This window comes from Mchenga conophoros, linkage group LG15 (assembly GCF_057382185.1).
Source record: "Mchenga conophoros isolate Kocher_MC1m ecotype Shallow Benthic linkage group LG15, M_conophoros_male_GT1.1, whole genome shotgun sequence".
NCBI lineage: Eukaryota > Metazoa > Chordata > Actinopteri > Cichliformes > Cichlidae > Mchenga > Mchenga conophoros.
Window position 1 is genome coordinate 41,328,423 of NC_140540.1, and position 23,620 is coordinate 41,352,042.

The window sequence follows — 23,620 nt, forward strand, 5'->3', positions numbered from 1 at the left end:
CCCGCTTGATGATTGATTCCCCATTAATGGTTAACTGCTCTGTTAGCAAAAAGCTTTAATGCATGGCTGATAAGCTCCACTGCTGAAGATGTTAAGCAGTCTAATGTTGTTAGAGCGCACTGCAGGGATGTCACGCACCATGAGCTGTTCGTGTCAGATTTTCATCTGTGGTTTTTTCTCTTCCTTTTTGTGATTTCTACCACAGAAACTAAATCCTCAAAATGCAAATTCAGACAAAAAGGCACAATTTGGAATATCAGACAAAATTCTTTCACTTTCCATTTGGAAGATTTTTTCAGTCTCTGCACGTGTGCAGTCAAGATAAAGATGTTTGGTCAGACAAGGAGTGTTCAGGATATCTACAGAGAGCAGAGAGGCTCAGTGCAACCAAGGCTATGTTCACACTGCAGGTCTTAATGCTCAATTCCGATTTTTTGATCAAATCCGATTTTTTTGTCTGCTCGTTCACACTACAAATAAAATGCGACAGCAAACGCGCTCTAGTGTGAACGCTCAAAGCGGCCCGCATGCGCAAAAGAAGCTGTCACACACAGACGTCTGTTTAGACCCAGAGCAACAGTATTGTTTGACTGATGGCCTTAATATAAAGACTTCGGACTTCGTTTCCCAATTTTTGCTTTAAGTTATTTTGTTATTTACATAATAATGTAAATAACCTAATAATGATCCTTATTGCTGTTTAAGAGAGGAGCGCTGCTTCAAATGATAGCTGCAGATTTCTGTCAGAATCTGCAGATTACAGTACAAATAAAATGTTCACATTGTCTTCCCAACAGTTTCACTAACATCTACACTGGATGGCCAGGAAGCGTTCGCGATGTCTTCTCGGGCGCTGATAATTGGCTTCAGTCTTGTGTCGGTGACGTAAAAGGCGGATTTAATGCGACTTGACCATCAAACAGCAGTCGCTTTCTGAAACATCGGATATGTATCGGATTCAGTACCACATACGAAAGTGACCCAGATCGGATTTGAAAATATCGGATTTGTGCCGTTCACACTGTCATAGCATGATCGGATATGAGTCGCATAGGGTCAAAAAAATCGGATTTGATGCGCTTTCGCCTGCAGTGTGAACGTAGCCCAAGCTTCCCTCATCCTGATCCAGACGACACTGCTTATTTGAATCAACATGAGAAAGCAACCAAAACAGTGCAGTTCACCTCGTATGCCTTTAACTGATTGACATGTAATTATATTCCACTGTGGGTTTGTGGTAAAATCTAGAACAAATGCAGACTCACCATTTTCATTAATGACGTCTAATTGCAGAGATGGTTGAAAACAATCTAAGTGGCATTTTTAAATACATACTGAATATTTAAAATACAGTGAAAGGCTGGTGAACGCAGCGAGTTCCCACTGTGTTCCCACGGTCACTCCAACTGCAGCAAGAAACAGAAACTCCTATTTCTCCTGTTTATTTGTATCATATGTTCATAAAGTTTGGAGACAAATGTCCCATCCTGACTTTTAATGAAGACATTAAACATATTAGAGGGGAACAGAAATGCAAAGCACACCTAACAGTCCCACCTGTGCCAGCTGTTTATTCACTCTATACTGGAAAGAATAAACCATATCAACACTCCGTGTCCTCAGCATCATGCTAAAGACATCTGCTTCCATCATGTTGGTGCCTAACATGTATCTTTAGGTGCTCCTAAAGTCTCTCAGTTGTACTCAGCCATGGTCATGTTGACATCTTTCTCACAGCTCATCTGTGGCCCAAAAACTGCTCTTTTCTCTTACAGTTTTCTTCCTTGAAATTTCCACGATGAGCATGAAGAGAAATAATCTTAAAGGGAATTTTAGTCTTGCAGAAAGTTTTTCGCAAAACTCAATCTCTGAAATATCTTATAGTCTGGTTTTCAGAGTAAACTCTGAGTAGGCAGTCTGAACTGTGCCCATTTGACCCCCAAAGTCCAGTTTGATTGACGAGTGTGTTCACTGAATGCTTTGCCTGGTACAGTTGAAATGGTTGCTGTGCTTCAGTGGGATTCGAGCATAGGATGGATGACGTGTGATCAAGCACAGAACCCCAACATTTGCTCTACAGCAGCAGCCTCCAATAAAATCACACTTTTAAGTAATTAACAAATCTATGAGGCATGTGACAGGATGGAGCATCACCCCTTTAAAAATGTTCCAGTCAAAACACAAAAATGCATAAAATCATGGCGTTCATTCTGCTCTGCAAGAGTGTTTTCCAAAAGCTTTTGTGTGCATGAAAGACGAGTGAGTGCAAGAGAAGAGCTGCTGCTGAGACAGCAGGGTCTCAGCAGCAGATAAGCAGCTCAGGGTCTGGATCATTAAGTGCAGACTAGTGGGATGGTGCCGAGAGGGAACAGGTCTGCTCGGGAAAGGTATAAGGAAACTTCACTGTTTTAAGTATTACAGTCTCTCCAAAGTCCACAACTGTATGCAGGTGTGACCGCCATCTGGGTTATTCTCAGGAATGACAAACCTACTTACAGGACACATTTTTAGCTTTTACAGGTTGACTAATACGCTATCTGGTGTGAGCAATCAAAAGTTTGTGTATTAAACTGGTGGATCATGTGTACTTGCCAGTCACGAGTTTATGTTGAGGACCATGTAAACTATGATAAATACAGATACTTGACAAAAATGTCAAAGCTTAACTTAGAGATAGACATAACATCATTAATTACCTTTAAGTTTGCATCAGTTCAGTTCCTCCCCACAGATGATGTTTTCTCTACGTCTGGATAAATAAAAAACCCATTTGTGTTCTAACATTTCCCTTAGAACCAGTCAGTGAAATTTATGCTAGTAAGTCAGACTATTTTCATGCCCACGTCATTTTCTGGAAACAGCCAAAACTTCAAAGAAACTCCAGTTGATCAAACTGTGAATGATAACACATCTACAGACCAACAGAAAGACTCGGAGCTTCCAAAATAAACGTTGCTATCACATAAAAGATTTAAGACTCCTGGGAAAGTGTAAAATCCAGCTTTGTTAGCAAAGTTATCAGTCAAGAAGCCATTTGTTTGGCTTTCAGCAGGGCAAACATCCAACAGGAGGATTATACCAGGCACTGTCATTTGCTTCGTATTCATATTTAGCTTCTGATCAGAGAATTATAAAATGTTTATGCTTGACAAGTTATTGGCCGTGAACTTGATACCTCTGAGAGTCATTTCTCTATCAGCTGTAGTCACCTACTAAGACCAACCATGATCAGACAACTACAAAAGTCTCGTTTACACCTGGAAATTGTGAAGTTGTGATCCATGCAGATGTAGTGCAAGCTATTGGTCAGTCTTCCCAAAGTAATCATCAGCATAGAAAATGTAAAAAACTGTGGGATGCTACTTAACTCAAAACATGATCTTTCCTAACTGCAACCAAGTAAGAAATGAAAGTAAAAGTAGAACTAAAATCAAAAAATCCAAACACAGAGGTCCCAAAGTCTCCTGGATGATAAGTCTGTGATTTATACTACCACGAACACTGCAACCTTTAAATGTGCAACTTGCAAATCTCTAAAATGGGATTTGTAGAGCCTACGAGGAAGCCTGTACAAGCGGCTGATGCTGTTGCCAGCATTTATACCCGTGCAGGCTGGGCTCATGCAAATGTTTAGTAACATTTTCAGGGTATATTTTGTGGATGTTAATGTGTTCATCTTGTGTCAAAATGGCATCCTTAGTTCTGCTATTCAAAAATAGACTAAGGGCCTCCTCACATGTTTACCACACTTTGCTGTATGTTTTGCATGAATTGGTTGAATGTCAATTCAGGCTTTTAGAAATGCTGGTGCAGAGAATCTGGTGCAAAGATATCTCTACTGGAGTTCTCCTTCATCTCACTGAATACTGTATGTTTGTGCACATTTTGTCATCATTTTGACTGGTTTAACTTTATCCCTTTTGTGTTCGTGCAGATCCTTTTGCAACGGCACTTGGCTTTCCACACCTCGCCAGTCAAAAGTAATTTAATTACCAGGTCTTATAATGCTAAGTTGGAGATTTCTGACATTTTCAGAGCAACCTTCCCTAAGATGCTGATGATGACACTGATGCTCCATGATTATCCCTGCTTGAGTCATGGTGTAACAATCCCTGCAGGTCAAAGGCTCAGTTTTATAAACTTGCTGGGTGTGTAGCAGCAGTGCAGCTATCATTCATCTTTCATAATGTGTCATTTATCACTGCTAATCCAGCTCAGACAGCTCTCTTCCTCTCTCCCTCTGTCTCGCTCTCTCTGCCGTCTTAATGCCTTTTTAAATGGCCGAAACGACGGTGGACTCGCACACAGGAAATGGAGAGTGCTATAGCAGGAACAGGACTATAAAGAAACTAATTAGCCATATCACGTCCTGAGGCTGCAACATGGACTCTTGGTTGGTGATGTCATCCTGGGTTCAATGTACCATGAGGTCAAATTTGTCCTTGAGCAAAAATATTTAACCCAATCCAACCTACCCTGCACAGTACAGAGAAGTCCCAAAATAAGCACCAAAACATCCCATGCAGGCACCAACTAATCAGCTAAGGCTTTGTTTGATGGTTAACGGCATTTTCAGTTGACCTGGAAGCAGCTGAAAGTAAAAGCCCATCAACATTACGGCACAACACCATGAAAGTGGCAGTACATGAATAAGAAGCCTACTCCCGGACTTTACCATTGTTGTATGTCATTAAATGCCATATAATGAGCTGCTAAAAGCTACTTGAGTGCAGTTTCCTGCTTTAGCCTTGGTATATGAAGATGATAGACTACTGCCAATAAATTACTTGAAATAATTAGAGATGTGTTTAGTTACTCAGAGTAATGACCTTCATGGTTAAATCCAAGCACGAGCCATTGGAAGCATGCAGTATAAATGAAGACAGATTCAGAGAGACAGATGTGAGAACACAAACTAAATCCAGCTGAGGATAATTAGACCAAATCCAAACGCAGCTGAACAAACTCCAACAGAAAGAGAACAGCAGCACTGACGGAGGCATGATGATCCAGCGATTACAGTTTTTCCACAATAGATAAGAAACATTTCTTGACACCCTCAACAAATCGACGCACTGCCAAAGTCCCGTCCAAGGTCCTCACAAATCCCTGTTGGCTAATTATGCTCCTGCCTCTCCTCGTCCTCTGTGAGACTCAACCCGGGTTCATCCAAACAATGGATTCATTTGTTCGTTCTACAGAATCCAGACCAAACAGCCTCTGCATAGAAATACAAACATTTCTGCAGAAAGAGAGAGAGACCTATAATATAGTATGATTGCATCGTGTGTCACAGCACAGTACAGGCTGAATGTTGTGCTGTATTGTGTATTGACACATATTTTAATCCTAGATATTCTCTGTGTACTTTCTCTGTGTTCACTTGTGCGCTGGAGAATTGGCCGATGCTGTTAATTGATTAAAGTTTGATATGTTCTTCTACCTCAATAACTGTCTTCTGACAGTTCATCAGAGTATTGTAGCTGAAAATGCAGCATCTAGTCTTCAAACCACCGATTACATATGAGAGAGTTTTGGCTTCTTCTCTACTTAACTTGTAGCACGGTGGTAAAAATGCAGAGAAATGATGCAGAAGTGTAAAAACTGCAGTTCCTCTAATGGAAAGTTAAGATTGAGTCTAAAATGAAGAAGGTTAAAATGTTCAACTTTAAAGCATAAATAGACATGTGCAAAATCAGCCTTGGTCTCAGTCGGGACGCCACTTTAGCTCAGCGGGTGAGCAACCACGGGCCACATGGCCCGAGTGAAGCAGGACGGGTTTGAATCTGCGTGTCTTCCCCTCTCTCTCTCCCTAGTGTCCTGTCCATCTTCTCTGCTGTACTATCATACGAAGGCAAAAATGCAAAACAAAAATCTTTTAAAAAAGTTGTGTGGATGCTTTGATTTACTGCTGTGGTCACAGAAATCTGTATCCATTCACCGTCTTCTAGGCTTCACCTTTGACATTATTACTGAACTGGATGTTTCAACCATAGTGATGGTAAATCTGGCAGAGCCCGCTCTGTAGTCAGGATGGACACAGCCATGGAACATCACGCCACCAGACTGGTTAAGTTCATCTTTTATATACAGTTTATGTTCAGCGCCTGCTTCATTTTTCGTGTCTGGGAGAACTTGAGCATCTCTGCTCCTCGTTATGACCTGGATGTCCTCAAACTTCATTTTAAGTGAACAACCCTGTGCTATATTTCATGAAGTCTAAATTGCATTGTTTGGCTGTCTTGCAATGACATGTGGCAATTTCTCCTGATTATGCTGCTCCCAGAGAATCTGCTGAGATTGGGTCGCACTCTCTGCTCCTCCTTTCATTCCATGGAGAAAAACATGGTTTAGTCACTAAAATTTCAGCTGAATTAGGTAAATTAGGTTTTACATCCTACCTGTTGAAATTACACTTCATTTTATCATTAGCAGCAATCCATATTCCACAGTTTGCCTGGGTCTGGGACATGGGCGAAGCAGTCCATGTGGAGTTTCCCAGACCTCGTCCTCGGCCACTGAATCTAGGTCTTCTGAGGGGACACGGAGGCCAGCTGAGAGACAAAATCTCTACTGATCCTTGGTGAAGAGGATTTCCTCGCAGCAGGACATGTCAGAGCAGCTTCCACCTAGAAGCATCCGAGTGAGATGTCTGAAACGCTCTCTCTATGGTTTCCTGACACGTTGGTGGAGAGCTCTGTCATTTGACAGGGGGAGGAATAGAGCCACGACTCCTTATTATTAGCAACCAGTGTGACCGAATTTTGTTTTCATTGTAACCAGTGACATCTGCGCTCAACTTGTGCCATCTCTGGTTAGCATTACGCATCATGGTGCAAAAATGTGCTTCAGTGGGAAAGTGTTTAGAATTTTGGAAAAAGAATAAATGAGATTTGCAAATTGCGTGTGTGGAACCTGTTTAAGGTTTTGCCAAGGGAGTGATTGAGTAAATGAATGTCTCCAGGCCACTGAGCATTTGGTTCAGAGAATACGAATTAGAGTTTCAGCATTTCAGAAAATCTCTAAAAGTTCTGCACATGGCCATTTATAGCGAGGCACATAAATATAAATTCTGCCAGAGCACAAAGAGAACTCTAGCACTGTTATATCTACACAAGCCACCTTTACTGTCAAAGTGCCCTTAGGCAGGGCATCTCAGAGGGGAAAAAGACTTCACAGAGATTGGTTATTACAGACGGAGAGCGAGCAGCAGAAGACAGGAAAACAGTAAGACAGGAAATCTAGCACTTTAAAAGACACTGATGTTGATTCAGTGCCTATCAGTGCAACCAGCAGTTCCACTCGGGGCCATAACAAGTGCAGGAAGCCTGTTTGGAGTGATGTGCATTTGCTCCTCCTGAGTGTCACAATCAAGCAAAAGAGAAAAGTATATGATGTTTTGTGCGGGAAGGAATACAACTCCCACGCGTGAGAAGCACCTCTTCCTCTCCGTCTGCATTGGCTTCAGCTCCTGCTGTCTTCACCGTCTCCCTCCCTTCATCCCCTTAAGCTCTCTGTCGGTTCGCTTCATGACTAATGCTGCACTCTCATTACCCAGAGTCCTGTTGTCGACTCGCCCGCGTCTTCATCCTCTCCCTCTCTCATTGCTAGCGTTCTCAGTTATTGCTTTTGCTGTTTTGTATTTCCATTCTTTCTTCAGCTGTCACTCTCTCAGAGACTGACACTCACACACAGACTGAGATGCTGAGAGCAGCATCACTTTTTTTTTTCCAGAAAAGACAAACCCACTGATGAAAACAAAAAAATGGAGCCTGGAATGAAAGTAGGTCTCATTATGATGTATTCTTCCGCTTTGAGAGGACAGAGTCATGAGCAGTTGTGAAATATTGAGATGGATATGCAGCCTTCTGAAGCACATTGATACCATTAACTCAGATTTATGTAGCCCACTAAAAGCTCTTAAATTTGACTACTGGCAGAAAGTATTGTTCAGTCAAACAGCTGAACAATGTCGCTCTTAGATTCTCTTAGAGACCGCCGTCAATGGAACAGATGTGTTCAGGAGACTTAATTAAAACAAAGACAAACTGAATTGTTTTAAGGAAAAGATCGGGATTGGAATTAAACCCTGTGTTTGTATTTGGTCCTTTTGATGTGATCCAGACCTCAAGCACAAAAACCTATTTTTTTAAAAGTTTTGATGCAAGTTAAGATTATTAGAATTAGAGATTGAAACTATGTAAACTGACATCATAATCACAGGCTGAACAAATGGTGTCTCTTGGAAATAGCTGTGAAGTATTTGGTATTCTTGGAAAGTCATTTAAGAAAACAAAAATGAACAAAGCTGTCAACATCTCTGCGGACGTGACAGCGATGCGACGAGCTTTCTGTTATTTTCACAGCCTGACTTTATGAGGATATGATCTGATTGTACACGTTGACACTTGAGCCCATACAATATGGAAAATGAGAGGAAATCATAGGGTGCATAAATAAATGGTTTCCCCGAGTGGGTTTGTAGTGCCCAATTAATTTGAATCAGTGTTGATGTGTCGTTGGTTTTTTCATTTTGCATATATTTTGCATTTTAAATACAGTACTCAGCAAAGCACAATTATGTCAATAAAACAAAAAAAGTCATAATTGTGTGTGTAGTCATAATTAAACCTGTTAGAAATGATCATAGACAGAAGTAGCCCAAAGCAAAGCTACAACTACATAAGCAAACACAGTGACACAATCATTGCACATTCAAAATCATAGATACAGCCAGTTGCAGTACACAAGTTAGCACAGGGTCAACATTGCAATGAAATGCATTTGACAGCAGCAGACAGTGTAGTACAGTGGTTTCATTGAACTACCAAATAAACAGCTCTTTCAGACACGTGAAGCACTTTTGCTACAATTTTGTTTGTATTTAATAAAATAAAAATGCAGGTATAAGCGTGCAAGCGTATAAGCGTTTTCAACTGCAAGTGAAAATAGTTTTCTTTCCAAATAAATCTGTTGCTGAACTAACTCAGCCCTCAACATGTTTGCACTCTCGTTACCTCGGCCAGGTCGGCGGCTCCGAACCGCGGTAAGTAAACTCTGGCGAAAACGTCGGGTCCGTGTGGGGCTCGTAGCCACGAACGAGCTTTACTGTCTGGGTCAGCTTTGCTAGCGAGAGACAGAGAGAGGCGCTGAAAGGCTGCTCCAGCAGAACTTTATTGTTTCGGAGGAAAACAGGAACACAGCGTACAGTCGAGTCTTAACAGCTTACTCACAGCTGGGCTCGTCAGTGGTTATTATTATGCCTATCTTATTTGATATTGCTCCTTCTAACGCTTTTGCAAATCAGACTGCACCTGCTCGATGTTATCGTGCCTTTGGCTCTGATTCTGCCGAACGGTTTTCTATACTGTTTGACAAATTAATGTCTTATGCCCCTGAGTTGCCCACTGCAGATGACCTACTTTTGTATTTTGACTTTGCTTGTAAATCTGTGCTTGATGTTGTTGCCCCTTTGAGAGTAAGAAAATGTAAATCTAAGACTAATCCTTGGTTAACAGATCATACCCGAGCTATTAGAAGACAATGTAGGAAATGTGAAAGACAGTGGAAAAAAGACAGATTGCATGTCTCCCTGGAAGCCCTAAAGATTAGTTGGAAAACTTATCAGAGGGCAGTTAAGGCCGATAAACACTCCTACTTTTCTCAACTTATTTCGGCCAACTCTCATAACCCTCGTGTTTTATACAATACGATTAATTCTGTACTTAACTTGGAGGGTTACAACCTTTTGCCGTCCTCTGAGGCTATGTGCAATAAGTTTATCACCTTTTTTGTGGACAAAATTGCTAGCCTGAGGCCTCTGATTCCACCTATTGTTGATCCGGCCATGCATTCTCCTTGCTCAAGCTTATTCCCTGCTTTTGCACCGATTTCTCTGCGTGACTTAGAGGAGTTGGTGCTACATGCTAAGCCCTGTGGCTCCCCAAATGATGTTGTTACTCCCCGCTTTCTCCAAAAAGTATTTCCCATCCTTGGACCTTATATCCTGAAAATTATCAATACTAGTCTGTTAACCGGTCAAGTTCCTAGTGGGTTTAAACATGCAGTCATACACCCCTTACTTAAGAAACCTGGCCTTGATAGTTCTACTATGTCAAATTTTAGACCTATCTCCAAACTTCCCTTTTTAAGCAAGATCTTGGAGAGGATTGTACATACCCAACTGTTGGATTATTTGAGCGACTCGCAATTGTCTGAAATTTTCCAATCTGGTTTTAAGCCCTTTCACAGTACGGAGACAGCTCTTGTTAAAGTTATGAATGACATTCTTGTTGCTACTGATCGTGGTAAATATGCTGTGCTTGTCTTATTGGATATGACAGCTGCATTTGACACAGTGGACCACGACCTGCTGATCTCCCGCTTACATCACTGTGTGGGAATTTCTGATCTGGCATTGTCATGGATAAAATCATATCTTTCCGAAAGGAGTTTTTGTGTCAAGCTGGGGTTGGCCGCTTCCTCTGTGGCCCCTCTGCTTTGGGGTGTGCCCCAGGGATCTATCCTTGGGCCATTACTTTTCTCGCTGTATTTACTCCCCCTTGGTGCGATTTTTCGTAAACACGGAGTGTCATTTCATTTGTATGCCGGTGACTGTCAGCTTTACTTACCTTTTAGTCATTTGGATACCTCCCCATGTCAATCACTGCTTGACTGTCTTAGCGATATTAAATTATGGATGGCAAATAATTTTTTGAATTTTAATGGTCGCAAAACGGAAGCAATTTTATATGGCCCGCATCGTTCTACTGATTCTCCAGATGTTGATTTTGGTGATTTGACCTCTCATCTGAAAAGTTCAATCACTAATCTTGGTGTTAAACTTGATTCTGCGCTTACTTTTGAAGGTCATGTAAGTGGGGTGGTAAAATCAGCTTTTTATCACCTCAGACGCCTGTCGAAGGTTAAGCCTTTCCTTTCCAAACCCAATTTGGAAACTCTTATTCATGCTTTTATCACCTCACGTCTGGACTATTGTAATTCCCTTTTAATAGGGGTCGGGTCGGGCACCTTGTCACGCCTGCAGTTAGTGCAAAACGCGGCGGCGCGATTTTTAACCGGTAGTAGGAAATTCGATCACATCACTCCGGTTCTGGCTTCCTTGCATTGGCTTCCCATTGATTTTAGGGTTCGTTTTAAGGTCCTTTTATTGGTTTTTAAATCTTTAAATGGTCTGGCTCCTGTGTACTTAACTGACTTGCTGAAGCCACATGTTCCTCCTCGCTCGCTCCGTTCAGCTGAGCAGCTGCTGCTGTCGGTCCCTAAGTCGCGGCTGAAATGCAGAGGAGACCGTGCCTTTTCAATTGCGGCTCCGATGCTCTGGAATAACCTTCCCCTCCAAATTAGACAAGCGTCATCAGTGCAGGTCTTTAAGTCCAGATTGAAAACCTATTTTTATTCCCTGGCTTTTAACTCTGTAGGAAACTGACACCTTCTTATTTATTTTATTGTTTGTAATGATTTTATGGTATTTTTAATTTGGTTGTTGTTTTGATCTGTGTTGTTCAGCACTTTGGTCTGCCTGGTGTGTTCTTAAAGTGCTATACAAATAAACGATGATGATGATGATGATGATGATGATGATATTTACATGCTTCCAGCTCCCGTTTCTGCTCGGTGACAGCTCGTACTTTTCCACTTTCCTTTTTCTCCCTCCCTCACGCTCACACAGCGGGAGGGGCGGTCCCACACGTTCTCCCTGCTACACGGACTACACCACCCATGAGGCCACAGTCTTAAAGGGCCATGCCTGTAACACTCTGCCGTCGTATTAAATCATTTTTCGTATAATAATTTTAAAAAAATATTTCTTCACATCAATATGCGGGCCGCAAGTAGAAGTGACGTGGGCCGCAAATGGCCCACGGGCCACGAGTTTGAGACCCCTAATCTAAACAATAATGCACTTTTGTCAAAACCACTTAGTTACACAAGGTGTCTTTTAAATCAAGATCAGGCTCTTCCTGCTTTGTTGAGGTGGAATATGTTCACTCTGGGTTTGTGTGAGGATACTGGCTCTGCAGATGCTCACTAAGAGGCAGAGTTGGCAATACAGTCATTCTGTACTTAAGTAGAAGTACAAATACTACTGTTGAAAAATACTCGAGTAAAAAGTTGAAGTACTGTTTCAACCTCTTTACTCAAGTAAAAGTAGAAAGTACCAGCTCTGAAATGTACTGAAGCTAAGAGAGTAAAAGGAGCTCTTTGGAGGAACCGTGTGCTGTACTAACACAAGGATACAATAATATTAGTAGAACACAAACTTTACTCTAACTTTTTTCTAATTATAAGAATAAGAAGGAAAAATAAAACATACATTTCTATTTTCTGTTGTCTACGTTGTACAGCTTGACTTTGCCTCTAAACAAGAATATTTGTCCAGTCGAGGGTTAAAGTGGGGTTCAGCAGGTGGGGGGGACCCTAAAATTGGTCGTAGTGGAAAAGAATCACAACTCACAATAATTTCTATTGAGAGCTCCAGTAGATTTTCTCAGTGTGCCAGCAGTGATCAGCTGACCTGCTGCTCTCTGTGGATGTACACCTGAATTCAACCAGATGTGAGCAGATGTTTCATTTCCATGGTTCAGTAAACACATTAGACACTTTAAAGTTGGTATGAAGGGAAAATTCAGTCAAAAATCATATGAATCCCTCCTACTCTTGATGTAAGCTGACTGACCATGAAACCACGGCCACTGTGCACCAGTCACAGACTGGTCTTTACTTTTTCCGTCACAGTGCAGCAAACTAACCTGTTTATCCTGCACTAAACTGCAGAGGAGTTTAATGCAGGCCTTAAATAACACAATTAGTCTGCCTCCGTTTGATTTGCACACACTGTGACATGCACAGAACCAATATCTGATTTTAAAACATGAGGACTTACATGCAAGCTCTGCATTTCCAGTTCATCAAACACCACTGAGCAGTCTTTACCTTCTTCCTCTCTTCTTCCTCTCCTGTCTTTCTTATCTTTCTCCATCTCAGAGTGAAGTTAGCTCTCTTTCTTTTCTCTCGCTGTGAACTACAGCAGCTGGACCTTTAGCTAGCAACACACAGTTTGTGTGTTTGCTGATGTTTGTTGAGCTGACATTTGAAATGAGCTGCCACTTTACGTGGGCTCCTCTGCAGTAGGGCTAACTAGATCCTGAAATAACGCAACTTACCCTGCACACCTGCAGTCGTTCTGGTGTTTGTTTGTTTTTATAAATCCCTGCTGTGTTGATTTTCATATTTACCATCACCCTGACAAGTTTTGGCTCCACAACTAATTTTTGTTTGCGAATACAGAATAAGGAATTTGGCCAGCATGCCTGTTTTTTCCTGATCATAATAATAATTCAATATTGACACACCACATTTTAAAACACAATAAACACAGAGACTGTAAATAGAAAACAATTACTTTATAGTGATAAATAAGTAAAACCACAAACCTACATAACAACAGGAAGCATTTGAGAAAGCAAACAAAAACATTTTTTTTGCTGACACTGCGCAGTACATTTAGATTTTCCAACCAGCCACTGTTAGTCTAACAATCAGCAATGTGTGTGTGGATCCACGTGATGTAAGACACACCACAGCATCTAAATGAATAAACAGCTGTTACCGTATCCTCCTGAGACCCAGCCTGTTCATGTATGTCCTCTGTAGTGGACACACAAACCCCCAAAAAGTCAGACTGAAAGATTTTTCCCCTTTCGTAGAGGATAAGTTAATAATGACCAGATACACAAACTAGTAAAAGCTGGTCAACCTTCCTGCTTGTTATTTTATTTCTGGGAAACGGAGACTTTCACACCTACAGTGGGGCAAAAAAGTATTTAGTCAGCCACCGATTGTGCAAGTTCCCCCACCTAAAATGATGACAGAGGTCAGTAATTTGCACCAGAGGTACACTTCAACTGTGAGAGACAGAATGTGAAAAAAAAATCCATGAATCCACATGGTAGGATTTGTAAAGAATTTATTGGTAAATCAGGGTGGAAAATAAGTATTTGGTCACCTCAAACAAGGAAAATCTCTGGCTCTCACAGACCTGTAACGTCTTCTGTAAGAAGCTTTTCTGTCCCTCACTCGTTACCTGTATGAATGGCACCTGTTTGAACTCATCATCTGTATAAAAGACACCTGTCCACAGCCTCAAACAGTCAGACTCCAAACTCCGCCATGGCCAAGACCAAGGAGCTTTCGAAGGACACCAGGAAAAGTAATGTAGACCTGCACCAGACTGGGAAGAGTGAATCTACAATAGGCAAGCAGCTTGGTGTGAAAAAATCAACTGTGGGAGCAATCATCAGAAAATGGAAGACATACAAGACCACTGATAATCTCCCTCGATCTGGGGCTCCACGCAAGATCTCATCCCGTGGGGTCAAAATGATCATGAGAACGGTGAGCAAAGATCCCAGAACCACACGGGGGGACCTGGTGAATGACCTGCAGAGAGCTGGGACCAAAGTAACAAAGGTCACCATCAGTAACACACTACAACGGCAGGGAATCAAATCCCGCAGTGCCAGACGTGTTCCGCTGCTGAAGCCAGTGCATGTCCAGGCCCGTCTGAAGTTTGCCAGAGAGCACATGGATGATACAGCAGAGGACTGGGAGAATGTCATGTGGTCAGATGAAACCAAAGTAGAACTTTTTGGTATAAACTCAACTCGTCGTGTTTGGAGGAAGAAGAAAACTGAGTTGCATCCCAAGAACACCATACCTACTGTGAAGCATGGGGGTGGAAACATCATGCTATGGGGCTGTTTTTCTGCCAAGGGGACAGGACGACTGATCCGTGTTAAGGACAGAATGAATGGGGCCATGTATGGTGAGATTTTGAGCCAAAACCTCCTTCCATCAGTGAGAACTTTGAAGATGAAACGAGGCTGGGTCTTCCAACATGACAATGATCCAAAACACACCGCCCGGGCAACAAAGGAGTGGCTCCGTAAGAAGCATTTGAAAGTCCTGGAGTGGCCTAGCCAGTCTCCAGACCTCAACCCCATAGAAAATCTGTGGCGGGAGTTGAAAGTCCGTGTTGCTCGGCGACAGCCCCAAAACATCACTGCTCTCGAGAAGATCTGCATGGAGGAATGGGCCAAAATACCAGCTACTGTGTGTGCAAACCTGGTAAAGACCTATAGTAAACGTTTGACCTCTGTTATTGCCAACAAAGGTTATGTTACAAAGTATTGAGTTGTATTTTTGTTATTGACCAAATACTTATTTTCCACCCTGATTTACCAATAAATTCTTTACAAATCCTACCATGTGGATTCATGGATTTTTTTTTCACATTCTGTCTCTCACAGTTGAAGTGTACCTCTGGTGCAAATTACTGACCTCTGTCATCATTTTAGGTGGGGGAACTTGCACAATCGGTGGCTGACTAAATACTTTTTTGCCCCACTGTAGTTCAGCTACGGTATAAGTCTCATGTCCTGGGTCACTTCCTTTACGAGGTCTTAGGAAGCCTGCACTTCCAGGCCGTGGTCACTGAGATTCAAACTCATTCGAGATTTGTAGTAGACACACCTGTGGTGTCAAGATGAAAATTCTACATCACCTTGTTCATAAGTTATCACATACGCAAGATCTTCAGAAAACTTGACCTCTGACCTTGTATCAATTTCAGGATCTGAAGTACCTGCCTTCCCAAGTTGTCACATTCGCAAAATTTTCAGAAAACCTGATCTCTGACTTTGACCTTGAGGCCGAGCTCACTGAAATCCGACCCCGTCCTAGATTTTAAGTTGAAGAACCCATAAAATGAATTTGAAATTCCCGCGTCACGTTGATCTAGCCTGACAGTGGGACGACAACACCCCACCGGCTGAGTGGGTAAAAAGGCACCTACTCAGCAATTGTGATTACCAAGATTATTATTTCTGAAATGAGGTTTAAAGAAAGCAGACGTCTAAATGAAGTCATGCAAAAATGATGTATGATGGAAGCCAATGCAAAAAACTCACAGATGACAACTGCTCAACCTTATTGGCCGAAAGTTCAGAAAACAATATTACTAAAAATGCAAATCATTTGATTAAATTTCTGAGCAGGTGAGCAGTAACCAATCCCAAAGTCCCACACTTTAATGCAAATGGATGTAATGTGCCGACCATGGCAACAAATGTCCTTTACAGGTTAACTGAGTGACAAACCGCCACACTGAAAGTAAAGCAACAAAAATCATCCAAAAATAATAATTCTCCCCCGACGAGAACAGTCAGCAGCAGTAACGTGTTTACCTAAAAAAACACCATTTACTAAATGAGCAGGAGACAGCGTTACAGTGTTTGTCATGTCAGATACGATCTTCATGGCCTGACTGCGACTGAAGAAATTCTATTACAGTTATCATCTTTGCCACTGTGTAGCTAACTCGTGGTTTATTACTATGCATGTGACAATTCTGCAAAATATATCGTCCGGTTCAACGGCTCCATCATGCCTGTAAAATGTGAGAAGATGGAAGCACAACACAGAATAATCAATACATGTTTCTGTTATGATACATTTCAGATTTAGCAGCTTCACGCGTGTTTCTTCTCTGCGATTGGGGTCATTTACATGTAGCATTTCTTTAGAAAATAGTCACATTTTTCAACATCTTCTGGCATCTCCACTCTGATGATATGGTTTGACATGCGTGTACATGATTTGAAAATAAAACCTATTAAACATCAGTCTGCTAACAGTGATTATCAGCCTTGCCCATCGCTCTTCTTTAACAAGACCCTGAGTGGTTTTAGAGAGAAAAGTCCTGTTTGTTTGCTGCAACAGGCTCCAGAGCCTCAGGCTGTGTTTACTGCTGACAATATCTACATAGCAGAATAAGTATAACGGGTTCCTGAGTGATTTGGAAAAGGCTGCCAGAGAGACAGCCCTTTTTTCTGCGTGGTTGTTTGTCTATCAATTAGAGTGTCAATTAAATAAATGTGTTTGGGCTCCATCTTGCCGCTGGCAAAGAACAGAGCTGTCTAGAGACACACCTACAGGAGGTTCTCAGCCAAAATCACTTTCAACACATTCCCACTCGATAAACACGATCACACAGAGATACTGGGCCTTGTTTGGGACTTACAAATCCAACAGCCAAACCACAGACTGACATTTTGTTCCATGAAACAGGGAGCTTAGCTGAAAATCTGCTGTTGCACAGCCACTGGAGCAACGGTGGGTTTAGCTGCAATGCAACTAAAGACAAAACAAACATTTCAAATGACTGATTGAACTCAGAATAAGACACAAACAGAAAAATAGACAGTGCTGCAGCAGACTCCCATGTGAACTACTACTAATGTGAAATGCCAACAACATCAAAGCAAAATTAGTAACCAGTGAGTCCTCGATGCCACTATATTAGAGACAATTAAAGGAAATGTGAAACACTGCAATTTGTCATTGAGTTTGGAGAACACCTCCATATGACGGTCAGTGGAAACTCTGAGACTCTTTCCAAATGTAAATTCCACCACTTGTTATAAATGCCAAACACAAAATAAAGATGAACAAACACATTAACCCTTTAAGACCTACCATAGAACCAAGTCCACCAGAGCTTATATTATATTTTTACATGCTGTGGAGCCATTTTTGGGAGCATTTCAAGTTGCTATACATCAATACAACCATTATAGCCCAGATTTTAATAATATGTCTGCATTAAGTGCATAGTAATTACATAAATTGCAAAAAAGTGCAATAAACTACAAAAAAATCGTTTTTGTTTTTTTAACATATATTTCTAGTTAGAGAAATTTAAGAGGCTTATCCCTCAAAACTGTAAATACAAAAAAGTTGCACAAAATAGTTTCCACAGGAAATTTATTTTAAGTATCTTCATAGTTTTATTTTTGAACTACACCAATTTTTATACACTGCAGGAAAAATGAAAATAAATATTATAATGCAAATTTGCAAAAAAGCAGCATATGGATCAAAATAAACTATTTCCAGCAGTGCAATATGAGTCCTCAGCATCCCAGAAACGACACAGAAAGTCATAAAGTCAAAGATAACTTTTAAAAACACCAGTATAAGCTCATGAGGCCCTGATGGTAAAAAAAAAACTACATTTCCACGAAAATGACGTCACGTCCGGTTTCGGGCAGGTAATGGCGGACATGCGATAGTTCACGCTGATGGACGTAGGAAGTGTTATGAACAGCTGATCGGATCGGCAAAGCGTGTTTCTGGAATATTGTGTTTTTGTTGCTGCAAGTGCTTTTTATGCAGTTTTTGCAAAGCTGTATGTGGAAGGAAACTGTGACCAAGGACAAGCTGATGGCATAAGATGTAAGTACAACTCCTCCGGTTTCATATGCAAAAAAAATTATTAGCTTACGTGGTTGCAGTGATACTGGGATTTAAAAGTAGTAGACCGGCTTTAAAGGGTTAATGCTACCAAACCAGAACCTTATCATCTAACGTCTCTGCTGTTTCCGTGACAGCAGAAACTGCTCCTGTTTGTGGACCGTCAGAAACAGTTACCTCCAGAGGAAGAGCTTTCAAGGCCATCGGAACTATGTTGGGGTGTCTAAATTTCTACGTTGGACGCAGAATGTCACGAAGAAAGGAAAACCAGAAACAAACAGACCACAGGCCCTTTAGCTTCTTGTAGCACAGTGTTGACTCTGGTCTTTACTGAGTTTGTTCAGTGGAAGAAAATCTAATACCCCCCATATGATCTTTTCCACATTGTGTGGGAGAAAGTCAAGACTCACATCCCTAACATGCAACCGCTGCTGGACCAGCCACTGTTGCAGCGTACCAGCGTTCATTGTTACAGATGCCATTAACCTGCAGTCATTTACAGCTTTATTGTCTTTGCTGTAACACCGTTCAGCACTAAAGACCAACTACATGGTTAAAACTGAACACAGAGGAAGTGAAGCGGAGAGATCGCCGTGTTGACTGTATGCACAAAGACAAGCTGTGATGTCAGAGCCACACAGGGTCACGGCTGTCAGAGTGGTAGTGCGATGTGGACAGACAGTCAGGTCTTACCTTCTAAGACAGTGAGCTTGGCGCTGGTGTTGATCTCTCCCACGCTGTTGGTGGCGGTGCATTCATAGATGGCCTCATCGCGGTGGGTCCTCAGCGGCTGGATACGCAGCACTGAGCCTGAGCCGTCGTCAAACTCAATCACCTGAATCGGACAAAGAGCGGGTGTGACACAACGCCTGTTAACTTAAAGCTTTTAGGAATGCAAGACAGCTTTGGAAGTATCCTAGTATCGCTAGTCTGAAATAACTGTTCAATCCTTACATATGCAGAGAATTATGAGTTTGGTGCACTACAATCAACAGTCTTTATCAGAAATAACTTAAACTGACAAAACAGTTTAAGCTATCCAGATGATTCGTTACATTATCAGTCTGTCAGGATGCTTTTAAGACGTGTGCAACATATGTAAGAGTGCTAGTTGATTATAAGGAGAAGTTTCTCCTTTTTAAAATGCCAAACATTTACACAACTGCAGGAACCACTTCTGCAAAAGCCATCATTTTAACTCACAACACTAACACCACTGTGCTCGGAGGAAGGTGGGCTGCATTCATGTCTATGACCTTTGGAGGAACAAAAACATCTCTGCACCACTCCATCCATTACAATGCTGGTATATAATAATCAACCTCCAAATACTGCATGTGACATTCAAACGGGTCACATCCCATTGTGTGATTATTACTACTCAGTTTGTTCAGTGTTTCAAGCTGAATTTTCCTTTTTCATCATTTATAATGTTTCCATACTTTGAAACATTCCCCCTGTTTTGTCCAAACAGGTTTCTGTTGTTGTTTTCGTGCAGAAGACAACTTTATTTAAAAAAACAAAACAAAACGACGAACCGACTTAAATGGCAGCTTTGGAAAATACATATTCAAACGGATTTTATTTTTATCATTTTCTTTTTTTAATAGAAGAAAAAGAAAAACATCACATCTTCATGTAAACACTTTTGAATAGTCATCATGTTTAGGCTCATTCACGCCAAAATTATTTAGGCTAAATCTTTAAAACAGTGCCATTGCACACACTTTTCAATCACACAGATGCAGGATTCATTATTTGCAGTATCTTATCTGATTTATTATGAGAATGTCATGCATCAAAAATGAGGGCAAAAGGGAGGAGATGGCGTTTAATCGATTATAACACGAGGTCAGAAATATAAGTGCTGACATGAGTAGTGTCCACAGAAACCTCTGAATCTCAGCTAAAAGCTCATGTAAACCATGTCTACAAACACCAAAGCAAAGACACCAAACAGCTAAAAGAGCAGTTACGTCACCATGAATCTGTGGACAGGTAATATCCATATTTTGATTTATGATTTTCTGGAGTTAAAGGGGAACCAAAGCATATTTTCAAAGGTGTTATATGCTATAAAATACTTTTAAAAATTAGGTGAGGGAAATAAAAAATAAATGTTTCTATGTTTGAGTCACAGTAACTTTGACACAGTAACATGTGCAGTAATATTTACAGCTCTGATGACATCTCACCAGTGTTAGCTTTATTTTGACACCAAGACTGTTTACACAGAGTTTGTAATTGTAGAGAAATACATTTATTTTGCTCATTTCATTTTGGAGCAGGAAGCTCACCCTTCTTGTTATACCCTTTAGATGAATACAGAGTTTTTTAATTAAATACATATTCTTTAAATAATGTTCCCTTTTATAAAAAGTAGGATCATTAAAAACCACTAAACATTTATTACAGCTCTGTCACGTAGAAAAAAACGGTCTTTTTTCTGTGGTCTGTTATATAATATTAGGGGTGTTCGTGGCAATTAACTTTTTGATCGACTAAGCGGGTCAAGTAAGAAACACTTAAATATTAAGTTAAATTTGAAAACTGTTTAAAAAAAATAGATCCCCATTCCAGATTCCAAAATGTCATGTGACAATCTGATCTTTGATCCTTTGAAGCTTTTCCTTAAGTAAGGGTGAGAAACAGCAATTTTTAGTTCGTTTCCTCGCAGCCTTCAAACGTTCACTACAGAAACATTCGGAAACCTCTCAGAGTCATCGGATACAAACGCCAACAAAACGATTACGCCGCCTCTCCTTCCTTGCGTGGCCGGCCAATTTCTCCAAATGGCCTCTTATCCATCCAAAGGGCATTACAGGAGAGTAGGAATGAAAACAAGCATCTCCAGAACAAAATTCAACAAATTGAAAAAGAAAAAGTTCACCTGGAGAAGAAGTGCTTACAAATGGAAGCACAAAACAAACACCTGGAAGAAACACTACAGCGCCAGCCCGACATCAACATTATTAATGAGGGCTGGGGGATCAAGTTTGCTCAAGCCAGAGAGCAGATTGTATTCCTCATCAAAGAAAACAAGAAAAAGAGCGCTGAAGTTAAAGAAATGTCCGAGCAGCTTCAAGGCAGGAAAGCCACGATTGATAAGATAGAGTGGGATCTGCAATACATGGACCAACAGAATCAGCTGCTCCAAAGAAAGCTTGATGAAGCTGAAGACAAAAATAAAGAAGTCCTCCAACAGAAGGAAGAACAGGACACAAAGCAAAACGACCTGCAGCGCGAGCTCCAAGGCATGCAGGAAAAGTACAGAATGGTGAAGGGAAGGTTGGACCAAACACTGCGCCAAAATAAAGACCTCCTTCAAGAGAAAGAGCAACAGCAAGAAAGAAGAAACCATCGATGAGTTGAGAAGCCTCATCCTGGACAAAAAGGCGCTCGTGGAAAAGTCCATGAAAAAGAAGAAAAGATTCTTCAGCTTTTTCCGGTAGAGGGACAATACCGCTTCTTCAACTGATGTAGCCTCGTCTTGCTCCACCTCTGTTCACCCCCCAACCAGTCCCGGCAGTTGACTGCCCCCTCCTGAGCCTGGTTCTGCCGGAGGCTTCTGCCCGTTTAAAGGCAGTTTTTCCTCCCCACTGTCGCCTAGTGCTTGCTCAGAGGGGATTGTTGGGGTTTTCTCTGCTCTACCTTCTTTCTTTACTTACTTGTTAACTTTTTGTTCTTACCTCATTTAACCTACTTTCTTTATTTACTTGCTTGTTTAACTCTTTTTTCAACTTATCTAACAAAATAAAACAGTTGAATTTATCCTTTGAGTATTGTTCCTCTAATCTTTACAGAGTTTTTCCAAAACACTTTCAAACATTCAGATCTGTCTTTCATTTTCTTCTTGAAACTTCATGAACGGTGAACTATAAACTCTGGAACATTGTTTGAAACACTGAAATTGTTTCAGCTGAAACTGGCAAAGTCATACGTGTGTGTGTGTCACAGGTGATATGGTGTCACTGGATGGGGACGTTCCCTCTGCGTCCCATTAGCATCGGCCAAACCGAGGTTTCAGTGTCACTACAGTCGATGGAGCGCGTCTAATTTTAGGGAAGATTTGGATGAACTGAAGTGGCAGCTGCCAGATTTCATTCTGATTGCTTTGTTTGCAAGCGGAGCACCAGATCAGCACTTTGCCCCAAAGCTCCTGATGGAAGCAGCACAAGAGTGAGAAATGAGGGAAATCATTTAGACAATAAGGTGGAAATAAAAAAAAAATGAAGAGTGCAGCAGCTCAAAGAGCAAAAGAAAGAATGCTTGGAATGAGCTGAAGGACAAATGTGCTAACAGACTTGACTGGATATCAGGTATGTAAGGGCTTTAGAAATGTTCGAGGGGCTGTGGTTAAGAGTCAGGGTCACGGCACTTCCTCCCCTCTGAAATGCGTGCGACCCAAGCAGTGGACTGGCAGAAATCAAATTCCTGCCCCAATGAAGGAAGTGTGGAGCTGCACTTTCTTCCTGCCTCAGTAGGAGGTCGATCCAGCGAGCACACAGGGAAGCCATCAGTTTAACTCTTAGCCCAAAGGAGAATCATTCCCATTGCTCCGCGTGGTACGAGCCAGTTATATATCCATTGTACAGACGTAGAATTATTTCAAACGAATAAGATCAGAGCTCCTGCGTACAGAAAGTGGGGTTTGACACACATGGAGGCTGCAGGAAAGACAACCTTAGAACAAGGAGCCGAGCAACGCCAAGCAGCAGCAGAGAAACAAACAAACAAACAAAACACGGTCCACTGTTGAGGCTCTTCTAAAACAGTGTTGGTTTGTCTGTTCTTGTTCCAAAAGGAGAGTTAGGTTATAAACTCACCCATCACTCAGTGAACCTTTCTGTCTATCACAGGAATACTGACGGATTTACTCACCTAACCTGAAAACCAGATTAGACGCTCTGTTCTCAGCTGTTACTGTTTTCATCACACTGCCATTTCTCTGTTAGCCATTCATATCTGACGCTGCACACTTACACGCTCTCATGTAAACGCTTTTGTTAGCTGAAACAAACTCAGATACTCTACAAACCTCGAAGGACATTTTCTGCATGTTGAAACCAAAACCGAGCCCTGGTTGAAATGTCAACGCCTGCATTCATGTACTGTTTACTTCAAGCTGCCTACAAACACTCGAAGATGTCCAGGAATCATTGTTTATCTTTAATAACTCATCAGTGTGGACACTGGGCTTAAGGACATGCTACGCCTCGCTGCTGCTATCACTGAACTAGATCTTTAACCTTTGTATGTGCTGCTGTTGCCTTTTTCAAGAGAA

The 23,620-nt window shown here is 41.4% G+C and overlaps 1 protein-coding gene across 4 annotated transcripts in view; it reads right to left on the reverse strand.

Annotated features, from left to right (window-relative positions):
• Window positions 1-23,620, reverse strand: part of ptprfa (protein tyrosine phosphatase receptor type Fa) — a 356,286-nt gene that overhangs the window by 183,912 nt on the left and 148,754 nt on the right. For all 4 annotated transcript variants that reach the window (XM_085246465.1, XM_085246467.1, XM_085246466.1 and 1 more), the window contains one exon: window positions 19,030-19,171. In XM_085246465.1, coding sequence (XP_085102591.1) covers window positions 19,030-19,171 — 142 coding nt within the window. The remainder of the gene's footprint in view (window positions 1-19,029; window positions 19,172-23,620) is intronic.